General features: G+C 46.6%; 1 protein-coding gene across 3 annotated transcripts in view; it reads right to left on the minus strand.

The window, feature by feature from the left end:
- EIF2AK2 (eukaryotic translation initiation factor 2 alpha kinase 2) overlaps nt 1-13,350 on the minus strand; it is a 42,778-nt gene extending 29,428 nt beyond the window's left edge. Inside the window, exons 1-3 of one of the 3 annotated variants that reach the window (XM_073338388.2) lie at nt 13,148-13,350; nt 6,277-6,409; nt 236-356 (exon numbers count right to left, since the gene is read on the minus strand). In XM_073338388.2, coding sequence (XP_073194489.1) covers nt 236-356; nt 6,277-6,398 — 243 coding nt within the window. In that variant the 5' untranslated portion in view covers nt 6,399-6,409; nt 13,148-13,350. The other 2 variants (XM_073338389.2, XM_073338390.2) reach the window with 2 other exon arrangements.
- Nucleotides 13,351-13,605: the final 255 nt, after the last annotated feature.

The raw sequence follows: 13,605 nt of genomic DNA on the forward strand, positions 1-13,605 counted from the left end.
TCCCACAAACCAGGACGAGAGGTTTTTATTTTTGGCTTTGACATGTAGTAGAATTGCCATGCTTAAGGATTTTCTAGACAGACACCTGTCATTCAGACAGTTTAGAGACCATTTGAATTGCCTCTACCATGCTTCAGGGGATACATCTGAAGATGACCCATTCAAAGCCCTCTAACCCAAACAAAACAAGGACAGTTTACCATTTACTTTTAAACAAAAGATGTTGTTTACTTACTTGATTTTCTTGTGTTATGCTATCCCATGCTGCCTTTGCGGCCTCTTCTTTTGCCTCTTTCTTAGTTTTACCTGTAGCTACAGGATACTCTCTGTTACCTATTACAACCATGACAGTGAACCTGCAATAAAGAAAACTGTTCACTGAACACAGCTGAATTGTGGCATATGCCTAAGGACCTTATCAAGATTCCATTGTTCATTTATCTTTAGAGCACTATGAAATGTTATGCAAGTACTTAAGTATTCAAATGCTTATCATCTCCCAAACCCCATTTTCATAATTCTTTGGAAGCTTCAAGTGCTCTTATAAATATCATCTTCCCTCCTCCTCAATCACATGTTCATACTATAACATTTATAAACACTAAGCTGCTTTACAAAAGCATTGAAGAGTGCATTAAGATAGCGATGGATAGCTTGAATCTGTTGATACATGTCCAGGACTTGGAGGGGCCAAAGACCAGGATGCTCTTCACTGCTCCAGATTGTGGGAAGAGAGAAGGCTGGCCTGCCTTGGTTACATAAACGAAATTACATTCACCCTTGGTCTGTCACGGCATCATTATTTTTCTAAGGGCACATCTATACTACAAACTGAAGTCGACTTAAATCAACATCCAGCTGCTGCAGTAATTAAGTTGGCTGTGCATGTCCACACCACCCTCTGTGTCAGTGGAGCTCATCCTCACTAGCAGCGCTTGCATCAGTGCAGAAAGCAGTGTACTGTGGATATCTATCCCATGGTGCAACCAGGACAATTGACTGTGGATGGCTCTGTTTGCAGGCAGGCCTTCCTGTGAGTCAGGCTGGGAGGAACGAAGGCTTGGGGACTTATAGTGACATGTGATCATGTCACCTGCACTGGAAGCCATCTTTAACCTGGTGTTTTTCCATTGAGAAGGAGGGGTGGGAACCCAGAGGGACAAAGGATTCCCACCTTATGCAAAAGATATATAAGTCGGTGGAACAGAACAAGGGGGAGCCATCATGAGAAATCCCCTAGCCACCACCTGAGCTGGAACAAGGGCTGTACCAGGGGAAAGGATTGTGCCCAGATTACAAAGGTGGCAAGTCAGTGAAAGAAACTTATTGAAACATCTCTAAGGGTGAGATTAAATCTGTATTCAGTTTTTATTACTGTACTAGACTTAGACTTGCGTGTTTTATTTTATTTTGCTTGGTAATTGGAGCCACTTAAATCCTACTTTCTGTATTTAATAAAGTCACTTTTTACTTATTAATTAATCCAGAGTATGTATTAATACCTGGGGGGGGCAAACAGCTATGCATATCTCTCTATCAGTGTTATAGAGGGCGAACAATTTATGAGTTTATTCTGTATAAGATTTATAAGGGTAAAACAGATTTATTTGGGGTTTGGACCCCACCGGTAGTTGGGCATCTGAGTGTTAAAGACAGGCACACTTCTGTAAGCTGCTTTCAGTTAAGCATACAGCTGTTAGGGGACATGGTTCAGACCTGGGTCTGGGTTTGCAGCAGGCTAGCGGGTCTGGCTCAAACCAGGCAGGGCACTGAAGTCCTAAGCCGACTGGACAGGAAAGCAGGGGCCGAAGTAGTCTTGGCACATCAGGTGGCAGCTCCTAAGGGGGTTTCTGTGATCTAACCTGTCACACCAGGAACTGTGTGCAGAGCTCGTCTCAGCCTTGCAGCACAGCAACACTAAAATGAGACCTGCTCTGACAGCGGAGAAGCAACTGACAATCACTGTGTGAAAGCTTGCAATGCCAAACTGCTACGGGTCAGTGGGGAATCAATTTGGAGTTGATAAATCCACTGTGGGTGTTGTTGTGATCCAAGTATGCAGGGCCATTAATCGCTTTCTGTTAAGGAGGGTAGTGATTCCATGCAATGTGCAGGGCATACTTGATGGCTTTGCCACAATGGGGTTCCCAAACTGCAGTGGGGCAATAGATGGTGTGCATATACCCATCTTGGCACCAGACCACCTTGCCAAAAAGTACATAAAGAGAAAGGGATACTTTTCTATGGTGTTGCAAGCGTTGGTGAAGCACCTAGGGTATTTTACTGACATCAACACCCGGTAGTCTAGGAAGTTATATGACATATGCATCTTTAAGAACACAGGTCTGTTCAGAAAGCTGCAAGCAGGGACTTTCTTTCCAGACCATAAAAATCACCGTTGGTGGTGGTGAAGTGCCCATACTGATCCTGGGAGACACCCTATCCCTTACTCCCAAGGCCCATGAAGCCATACACAAAGCACCTGGACAGTAGCGAAGTGTGGTTCAACAACAGACTCAGCAAGTGCAGAATGGTGGTTGAATGTGCCTTTGGCCATTTGAAGGATTGCTGGAGCAGTTTGCTCACTAGGTTAGACCTCACTGAAAAAAAAATGTCCCCACGGCTATAGCTGCCTGCTGTGTGCTTCATAATACACGTGAAGCAAAGGGAGATTGGTTTTCGCAGGGGTGGGGCACGGAGGTGGACAGGCTATCTGCTAATTTTAAGCAGCCAGATACCAGAACTACAAGAAGAGCTCAGAGTGGAGCAATGCATCTCCGGGAGGCTTTGAAAATCTGTTTTAGTAATGATCCACAGTAACGTACACTGCTTTTCTGTATTGTGCCTACCCATAGTCTAAACCTTGCTGTGATTCTCTCTTGTGTACATCCATCCCAGTGCCTCAGTTTGCCTATCTCTCCCCTATCCCCCACCCCCAGGCTTTGAATTAATAAAGATGATTTCATTTTCAAGACATGGACTTTTATTACACACAGATATAAACACTGAAAGATCCGACAGAAGAAATGAACCTTGGAAAGAGAGTAGAATAAAATTTTGAGGGGGGAAAAAAAACACATTCATCTTGTCTTTAAAAGCACAGCTGACTTGCCTATGTGAGGCTGTTATTCTTTGCACCCTCCCCCGGGATTGAGTGGAAGGGATATTGCACTGTCCGCCCTTGCTAGTGGAACATGTGTGAGGGGGAGTACAGAGATGTTGGAATGCCATTCTGCAGGGGCTACAGAGGGAGTCAAGCCTCAAGATGTTTCTCCTGAAGGTCAACCAGATGCCCCAACACATCTGTTCTGTCAGAAAGCCCAGCATCTCCTGCTGTGTGCCACGCTCATTCTCCTGGGCTTCTCTCCTGTCCATCATGTCCATGTCCATTTTTTCAGAGAGAACAATCACCACACCCTCTGCTCAGCATCCACTATCCCAGAGGCATTCACTATCTCATTAAACATGTCATCACAACTTCATCTTATCTGGGAGATCCTCTCCACTGGTGTGGAGGAACAGCTGAAGGCTACACTTTGCACTGTAAACAATGCAAAGCACAAAGGAACCACTGTCAGTGCAGACCTAGGGTCTAGCACAGAGACGCTATATAAAAATCACTCCCCTGAATCCACGCAAGTGTAAAGCAGAACATTTTAATTTCTGCAAGGTATTCATTGAACCAGTTTGCTGTCCCAGTCATGGTGAGTTATGACCCAGTGGCATGAGCACCGGACTGTCAGCAGCATTGGGTGGGCAACCCATGACGGTACTGGAGCTGGCCAGGGGGCCATGCCACCTCCTCTTTGTAACATCGACGCTGTCTACAGGTCAAGGACCAGCATTCCCCCTCCCAAACTGCAAACCTTTGCAGAAGCGATGCTGAGGGAGGGCTTGCAGTGGCGTGGGGCCACCACAACATTTTCCTTCCCTCTCCATTGCCGCTGCTGCTCTCTGGCGCCAGAGGCTTGCAGTTTCTGGGGTCAACAGAGACCCCTGTCACCCAAACTATGGCCATGTTTTGTAAAGCATGGGGAAAGGGGTGGAAAATCACTTGGGGGGTGCCCGCAGGCAATATTGTTTGAGGTTTGAGCAACTGAAAATGACCACTGTCTCCCATAGGTGACCCTAGCTGATATCACGCTCCTGAGGGTAACAGCTGCTCCAAGCATCCAGGTATAGACAGTGTCCTTATGCTGCTATGCTGTGTACTGCGATTATGCCAGTTGAATTCATACTGGAGTGGCGTGGGAAAGTATCCTACTATGGTGAAAGAAATAAGGCAGCCCTCCATAGAAACCTTCTACAATGGATTACAGAGTACCTCCATGAAAGTTTCCTGGAGACCTCTATGGAGCATTCCTGGGCCATCCCTGTGTACAAAGTCTTTTTCTCAGGGCACCCTCTGCCAAGCTGGTGTGGCCACTGGGAAGCAAATAGGCACTATATCTCAACTGATTTTTTTAAATTAAAAAAAAACAAACAGCATATAGGAACATGTGACCCCAAAATATTAATTGGAATTGCATTCTCAGCAGAGGTTTCTGCCCTGGCATCACACTCTGCCATGTTGCTGTGCTGGGACTGGCTGGACTGCTCAGGGTTACAAACAGCTCCTGGCTCTCTGGGACAATGAACTGCCCTCTTGCCTGTCTCCCATTCTCCTCATCCAAGACTCCTCCTCAGTGTTGCCTACAGTGGCCTGGGACTCTGACTTCTCAGATGTATCCACACTGATCTTGGGGGGGGGGGGGGTGTCATTGTGCGGTTGCCACTGAGAATAGCATGCAGCTCCTTGTAAAAGCAGCATGTCTGTGATGCTGAACCAGAGCGACCATTCACCTCCCTTGCCTTCTGGTACGCCGGCCACAGTTCCTTGATTTTCACGTGGCACTGCTGCATGGCCCTGGTGAAGCCCTTCTCCCCCACGCAGCAAGCAATCTTCTTGTATACGTCTGCGTTTCTTCGGCTAGATTGGAGCTATGCCTGTACTGCCTCTTCTCCCCACAGACCCAGAAGATCCATCGCCTCCCGTGTATTTCAGGTAGGAACATTTTTAGAGTGCGGCGCCATAATGATCAGCTGGGCAGGCAAGCACTCCACACCAAACAAACAGGAAATGGAAATTCAAAAGTTCCTAGTCCTTTAAAAGAGGAGGGGCTGTTTCCTGCAGACCTGGCGGCTGGGCAGCAGAGTTGAGAACGGTGGCCAGAGCAGTCACAGCAGAGCATCATGGGACACCTCCTGGAGCCCAGTTAGGTTGACATAAGCAGCACAGTGTCTATATTGCCACTACGACCTAACTATGTCGAATGAAGCATTGTGCCTCTCATGGAGGTGGAGTCATTGAGTCAATGTAGCAGGTGAGTTACGTTGGCAGAAGGGAAGTAGTGTAGAGACAGATATTATTAGGTCGACATAAGGCAGCTTACGTCAACCTAACTGCGTAGTGTAGACAAGGCCTTAGAGAAATGATTTTAGAGTTTTATTTTTGCTATTCCAATTTCACTTTCTAGTACTCTGATGAAATGTTAGGATTAAAAAAAAGAATATGATGTGGGTTAGTGCTGGTGATCATTACAGAAGTCAATGTTTAAGAGGGATCTCACTGAGAAGAGTAGAGAGACATGGGATGTTTAGTTTTGCTAGTTATTCCACACACATGGGACAACACGGGGGGGGGAAACCACAAAGATGGAAATGAGAGAAGGAAACAGATTTTGCCTAGGGGTGACAGGAGCTTGTTAGCCAACTCCTTATAAGCTCCTAATGTTAGTAATGCATGTTCTGAGACTTTACATCCACAATACACCATTTTACACAAACTGCTCACAAAGAGAGCTTCTCGACTTGGTTAGTCTTTTTAAATCTGCACGTGCAGCAGAAATGCAAAGACAATATTGTATGACGGCTCTAATACATAAGCTCCTACATAGATTTTAAGGTCTTTGGAGCAGGGACTGACTTTTTGAGGCATGCAGGTACACTGCTTAGCTCAGTGGTACCCTGATCCTTGATTACAGCCTATAAGCACTACCACAGTAATAATAAATACCCTTTCCTGCTCCCTGACACCACCTCCTCCCACACACACACACACACACTTGAGAACAAAAAGTTATATTCCTACTCACCGATTTCTAGGGCTGTTGCAAGGACTAGTTACAAGCCATGACCACTTAAGCACTGCTGCAGTGCTTACACAGCAGTAAGCACTTTACATATTCTCACATTAAAACAAGTCGTAGTATTTATCAGCATGCACTCTGAACTTACACACGATCATGAGGCGGGCCTTCCACTTTGACATCCTTATACTCAAGTTGCAGTTTATTCTTTTGACAATATTCATGAAGTTTTCCCTTGTACAACTGTGGCTTAACATAATATTCTGCCATTTTGGCACAACCTGTGAGGAGAAAGAAATTTCGACAAAGAATCTTGCATTCTCAGTGTTTGTCTTAGGGAATAAAAACACAAGCAAAGATGGCAGCCCACATTGTTCAAGGGTATTGGAGCAAAGTAAGGAAATGTTTACAAATGCAGAGAACCACTAGGTGTGCTTTGCCAGAAAATATTGGTTGCATGAGAGAATCATTCATCTTGGTAATAGAACCTAAATGCTTGCAGGTTATAATTTAAAAACACTACTCAGGGCAAGGGCCACATCGTCATATATTTTTGGAGTATCTAGTACAAAATAACCCTACTCAGGCATTAGTGCAATATAAATGTAGTTATTAATTAAATCTACTCCTGCAGCTACAGAATATGAAACTGAAATGTCAATACGTTAAAGTAGATTGTTCCTTTACAGTAAAACAGAAGAGTGGTGGACTTGTAAATGTTTCTTGAAGACATTAGTTTGCATGGGAATAACTGATTTAGAGATCTGAACTGAGATAACACATATATATCCCCAAATCAGTAGAATTATCGAGAAGTTATTTTTTTTAAACAAAAGTAAAGTAGCAAGTGGCTCTTTGAAGCTGAAAAGCCAGCAAAACAATGCATAAAAAGTGTAGTGTGTGTGTTTATTATTTGTTTGTTAAAAGGAGATTGAGGTGAAGCCTAGCTTCCACAATAGAAGTTATGCTTTAGTATTTCTTTCGAGGACTTTTGACAGTGCAACTAAAAAACAGATACAAAGTCTACAGAATTCTCACTTTTGTTAGCCAAGGCTAGATTTAATCATTGCCCAGCTTTATTAACAAGGCAGCAGAATTCTCCCCCCACACACACGCGTGTTTAAAAGAATCAGGAGGGGTCCCAGCGCCATTTCAGAAAGCAGAACTAAAGCAGACTCTAAAGCCAGGGCAGGGCGAGTCAATAACAGAAGGGTTTGAACAAATCCTGGCAAAAGCTGATGGTTTTCAGGCCATAGTGACTCTTCTAGGAAGGAAGCCTGAGACAGTGACTCCTCAGAATAATAATTAATACAGGAGAATGAATGGGACTGAGCACTTAGGCCCAGATCCTCAAAGGTCTTTAAGATGCCTAATTCCTAGTGATTTCAATGGAAATTAGGTGAGTAAATATTAGGGCTATCAAACTATTAAAAATGTATCATAAGATTAAAAAAATAATTGCAATTAATCAGTTTTAATTGTACCATTAAAACATAATAGAATACCATTTATTTTAATATTTTTGGATGTTTTCTACATTTTCGAGTATACTGATTTCAGTTACAACCCAGAATAAAGTGTACAGTGCTCACTTCATATTATTTTTGATTAAATATTTGCACTGTAAAAAGAAAAGATATTGTATTTTTCAGTTCACCTCATACAAGTACTGTAGTGCAATCTCTTCATTGTGAAAGTGCACCTTACAAATGTAGAATTTTTTTTTTTTTCAGAATAACAGCCGTGTTAGTGTGTATTCGCAAAAAGAAAAGGAGTACTTGTGGCACCTTAGAGACTAACCAATTTATTTGAGCATAAGCTTTCGTGAGCTACAGCTCACTTCATCGGATGCATACTGTGGAAACAGCAGAAGACATTATATACACAGAGACCATGAAACAATACCTCCTCCCACCCCACTCTCCTGCTGGTAATAGCTTATCTAAAGTGATCACTCTCCTTACAATGCGTACGATAATCAAGTTGGGCCATTTCCAGCACAAATCCAGGTTTTCTCACCCCCCACCCCTATACACACACAAACTCACTCTCCTGCTGGTAATAGCTCATCCAAACTGACCACTCTCCTTACAATGTGTATGATAATCAAGGTGGGCCATTTCCAGCATAAATCCAAGTTTAACCAGAACATCGGGGGGGGGGGGGTAGGAAAAAACAAGGGGAAATAGACTACCTTGCATCATGACTTAGCCACTCCCAGTCTCTATTTAAGCCTAAATTAATAGTATCCAATTTGCAAATGAATTCCAATTCAGCAGTTTCTCGCTGGAGTCTGGATTTGAAGTTTTTTTGTTTTAAGATAGCAACCTTCATGTCTGTAATTGTGTGACCAGAGAGACTGAAGTGTTCTCCGACTGGTTTATGAATGTTATAATTCTTGACATCTGATTTGTGTCCATTTATTCTTTTACGTAGAGACTGTCCAGTTTGACCAATGTACATGGCAGAGGGGCATTGCTGGCACATGATGGCATATATCACATTGGTAGATGTGCAGGTGAATGAGCCTCTGATAGTGTGGCTGATGTTATTAGGCCCTGTGATGGTGTCCCCTGAATCGATATGTGGGCACAGCTGGCAAAGGGCTTTGTTGCAAGGATAGGTTCCTGGGTTAGTGGTTCTGTTGTGTGGTGTGTGGTTGTTGGTGAGTATTTGCTTCAGGTTGGGGGGCTGTCTGTAGGCAAGGACTGGCCTGTCTCCCAAGATTTGTGGGAGTGAGTGAGTTTGTGTGTGTGGTTTTTGGGGGGTGAGAAAACCTGGATTTGTGCTGGAAATGGCCCACCTGATGATCACTTTAGATAAGCTATTACCAGCAGGAGAGTGGGGTGGGAGGAGGTATTGTTTCATGGCCTCTGTGTGTATATAATGTCTTCTGCAGTTTCCACGGTATGCATCCGATGAAGTGAGCTGTAGCTCACGAAAGCTTATGCTCAAATAAATTGGTTAGTCTCTAAGGTGCCACAAGTACTCCTTTTCTTTTTATTTATTTTTTTTTGTTACATAACTGCTCTCAAAAACAAAACAATGTAAAACTTTTGGACTTGTAGGCTCTCTCTGTCCTACTTCTTGTTTAGCTAATCGCTAAGACAAGCAAATTCATTTATATAAACTGGAGATAAAGTTGCCTGTTTCTTGTTTGCAATGTCATCTGAAAGTGAGAACAGACGTTCGCATAGCACTTTTGTAGCCAGCGTTGCAAAGTATTTTTTATGTGCCAGATATGCTAAACATTCATATGCCCCGTCATGCTTTGATCACTATTCCAGAGGACATGCTTCCATGCTGGTAACTCTTGTTAAAAAAAATGCATTAATTAAATTTCTGACTGAACTCCTTGGAAGAGAATTGTATGTCTCCTGCTCCATGGTTTTACCCGCTTTCTGCCATATATTTCATGTTATGGCAGTCTCGGATGACAATCCAGCATATGTTGTTCGACTTAAGAACACTTTCATTGCACATTTGACAAAACACAAAGAAGGTACCAATATAAGGTTTTTTTAAAGATGGCTATAGCACTTGACCCAAGGTTTAAGAATCTGAAGTGCCTTCCAAAATCTGAGAGGGACGAGGTGTGGAACATGCTGTCAGAAGTCTTAAAAGAGCAATACTCCAATATGGAATCTACAGAACTTGAACCATCAACAAAGAAAATCAACCTTCTGCTGATAGCATTTGACTCAGATGACGAACATGAACGTGCGTTGGTCTGCGCTGCTTTGGATCGTTGTCGAGCAGAACCCATTGTCAGCATGGAAGCATGTCCTCTGGAATGACGGTACAAGCATGAAGGGACATACAAATGTTTAGCATATCTGGCACGTAAATACCTTGCAATGCCGTCACAACAGTGCCATGGGAATGCCTGTTCTCATTTACAATGTCACCTGAAAGTAAGAAGTGGTCAGCATTATCTCCTGTAAATGTAAACAAAAACTTGTTTGTCTTCGTAATTGATTGAACAAGAAGCAGGACTGAGTGGACTTGTAGGCTCTAAAGCAGAGGTGGGGAAACTTTTTGGCCCAAGGGCCACATCTGGGTGGGGAAATTGCATGCAGGGCCATGAATGTAGGGCTGGGGAAGGAGCTTGGGGTGCAAGAGGGAGTGAGGGATGTGGAAGGGGGTGCAGTGTGCAGGAAGGGGCTCAAGGCAAGGGGTTGGGGCGCTGGAGGGGTGCAGGGTGCATGAGGGGGCTCAGGGCAGGGGATTAGGAGGCTCAGGGCAGGGGATTGGGGGTGCAGGCTCCGGCCCAGCGCCGCTTACCTGGAGCGGCTCCAGGGTGGCAGGGGTGCGCACTGGGGCCAGGGCAGAAGCGGCCGGCACCACATCCCTGCGGCCCCTGGGGGAGGGGGGTCAGAGGGCTCCACGCACAGCCCTCGCCAGCGGGTACCACCCCCGAAGCTCCCATTGGCCACGGTTCCCTGTTCCTGGCCAATGGGAGCTGCAGAGGGCGGTGCCTGTAGGCAAGGGCAGCGCACAGCGCCCTCTGAACCCCAGGGGCCACAGGGACGTGGTGCTGGCCGCTTCTGGGAGCAGCACGGGGCCCGCGGCGCCATAGGTATGGCAATCCCGTGAGCCGGATCCAAAGCCCTGACGGGCCGGTTCCGGCCCACAGGCCATAGTTTGCCCACCCCTGCTCTAAAGTTTTACATTGTTTTGGTTTTGAGTGCAGTTATGTAACAACAACAACAAAAATCTACATTTGTAAATTGCACTTTCACAATGAAGAGATTGCACTACACTACTTGTAGGAGGTGAACTGAAAAATACTATTTCTTTGGTTTTTTTACAGTGCAAATATGTTATAAAAGATAATATCAAGTGAGCACTGTACACTTTGTATTCTGTTTTAATGAAAATCAGTATATCCAAACATATTTAGAATACCAATTTAAATTATTTTGTTTTACAGTGCTATTAAAAATTAATTGCAATTAATCACAGTTTTAATTGTGTTTTGAGTTAATTGTGAGAGTTAACTGCAATTAATTGACAGCCCTACTAAATCTCTTCTAGAATCTGGACCCTAATGTACAAACAGAGAAAGAGATAAAGAACTGTACTAAAAATAGAAAAGGAAGTCACCATCCTTAAAACTAAAACCTCCCTTTAAAGCCATATGATTTTAGAAAGGAAAATTGAAACTTTGGAAGACCAACAATCTGAGAGTACTAGGAACAGCAGCAGGGAAAATCCCAACTCTTTTGATTACTTATAGTATTTTTGGCCTTGTATTAGTATTTTATTTGTTTATTAGAACTTGTATTAGTATTTTATTTGTTTCCTTTCTAACACAGAGGTAAGGAAGCAGTTTGCTTCACTACTACTGGGAATGCAATTAACATCTTTCTCTCTCTGAATTTTAACATGCCAGAAATGCTTTAGTGGAGCATGGCATTAATATAGCAGTATAAGAATATATCCAGGTGATTTTCTCCCTCCCCACACTCCCTTGTAGCATTTGTTTTGTAATATAAAAAGTTTGGAACAGTGGGACTTCAAATCCATTGTTGTGATTGGGTCCATAGTGGTCTGTATTTCAGAGATATGGATCATAAGCATAACCTCCCCAGCCCACATACAAGTATCACACTTCCAAAAGGAATAGCTGCATTACCTTCTACTTAGAGCAGGGGTCTCAAACTCCTGGCCCACAGGCCATCTGCGGCCCGAGAACCTCCCCAATGTGGCCCGTGGGGCAGTTTTGGGGCCAGGTCTCTCTCTTGGCCCAGCCCGGGGCCCTGCCTGCTCGCTCCAGGTGTCTGCCAGCCCTGTCCTGTGCCTCCGCGCGCTGCCCCCATCCCAAGCGCCCCTGCGACCAATGGGAAGTTGCAGGGGTGGTGCCTGGGGGCAGCAGTGCACGGAGGCCGCCCCGGCCCACCCCGCCTTGGAGCCCCAGGTACGCACGGCACCCCCCATTCTCCCCCCCAGAGCCTGCACCCCCACCCCACCTACACCCCCCTGCCCCCAAACTCCCTCCCAGAGCCTGCATGCCTCCCCCCTCCTAGAGCCTGCAACCCCACCCCTGCCCAGAGCCTGCATCCAGCACCCAAACTCCATCCCAGAGCCTGCACCCCAGACCCCGTCCCCAACCCAAATTCCCTCCTAGAGCCCAACCTCTCACCCATTTTGCATCATAGAATACCAGGATTGGAAGGGACCTCAGGAGGTCATCTAGTCCAACCCCCTGCTCAAAGCAGAACCAATCTCCAATTTTTCCCCCAGATCCCTCAAGGATTGAACTCACAACCCTGGGTTTAGCAGGCCAGTGCTCAAACCACTGAGCTATCCCTCCCTCCCTGAGCCTGCACCTCAATCCCCTACCGCAGACCTCCTCCCCAACCCAAACTTCCTCCCAGAGCCTTGGGGAGAGGGGCAGAGTTTTGTTGTTGTTGTTGTTTTTTTTTGGGGGGGGGGGGGTTCTGGGCTGCATGAGTGACATTATTGGCCCGCTGGGAGGATCTGAGGACTGGTACTGGCCCTAAGAAAAACGAAGTTTGAGACCCCTGACTTAGAGACTGCTGAGCCCTTATACTTAGACGTTTACTTTGCACCTGTAAGGGGAACAGAAGTCACTGGAGGCTTTCCAAGTATACCCGCAGTCCCCAGCACTGCTCCTAGTTCAGTTTCCAAAGCTAGAAACACTCGCTCGTTTTAACACCTTGGCATAGGACCAGAAGCCCAGTTCTTTATTAGCCCAACCCGGGCTGTGTGGGGCAAGCTCAAGCCTGCTCCAGTTCACACTCTGCAGCCTAGCGAGGGGTCTCGAGGAAGCAGCAAATACCCAGAGCCAAGGCACCCCAGCTCATCTCCTCCATCCAACCCTTTACCCCCCAGCCAACCTCTACAGTCTGTACTAATGACTCGCCCCCAAAGCCCAGCCTTCCCTCTGCGCTTCCCCCACAGCTCCAGCCTCTCCCCGAGCCTGCACCGGACCCCAGCCCGGCCCCTCGCCCGCCCACGCAGCGGCCCGTCCTGCCCCCGAGTCCCCCACTCACCGCGTGGCTGGGGGCGGCTCAGCTCGGCGCGGCGCGGCGCTCGGAGTGCGGCGGAACAGCAACAGCGGCTCCGCACTTCAGCCGGCGCGGCCCCAGTTTCGTTTCCTTGCAGCGACTTCCCCGGGCCCCCGGCAGCCGCCGCGCTCCGCCCCCGGATCGGCTCCGGAATCGAAACCGAAAGGAGCTGGCGGGTGCCGGGCGCAGAGCCGAGCGGCCGGGGTCAGCAGGGAGGCTGGCCCGGGCTGGGGCTGCCCCACCCAAGCAGCCGCCGCCCGGGAGGAGGCGCAGCAGGAAGGGGGAGCCCAAACCCAGCATTTCCCCGCCAGGTCCCCCCCGCGGGTGCGGGATCAGCGGGGAGCCTCTGCCGGAGCCCGGGGCTCCTCTTGTTCCCCCTCCCCAGGCCTGAGCCTCTGTCCCCCCTTCGGGGGCTGCAGTTCAGCCACTGCTCCGGCTCCGCT

Source organism: Lepidochelys kempii, chromosome 3 (assembly GCF_965140285.1).
Source record: "Lepidochelys kempii isolate rLepKem1 chromosome 3, rLepKem1.hap1, whole genome shotgun sequence".
Classification (NCBI taxonomy): domain Eukaryota; kingdom Metazoa; phylum Chordata; order Testudines; family Cheloniidae; genus Lepidochelys; species Lepidochelys kempii.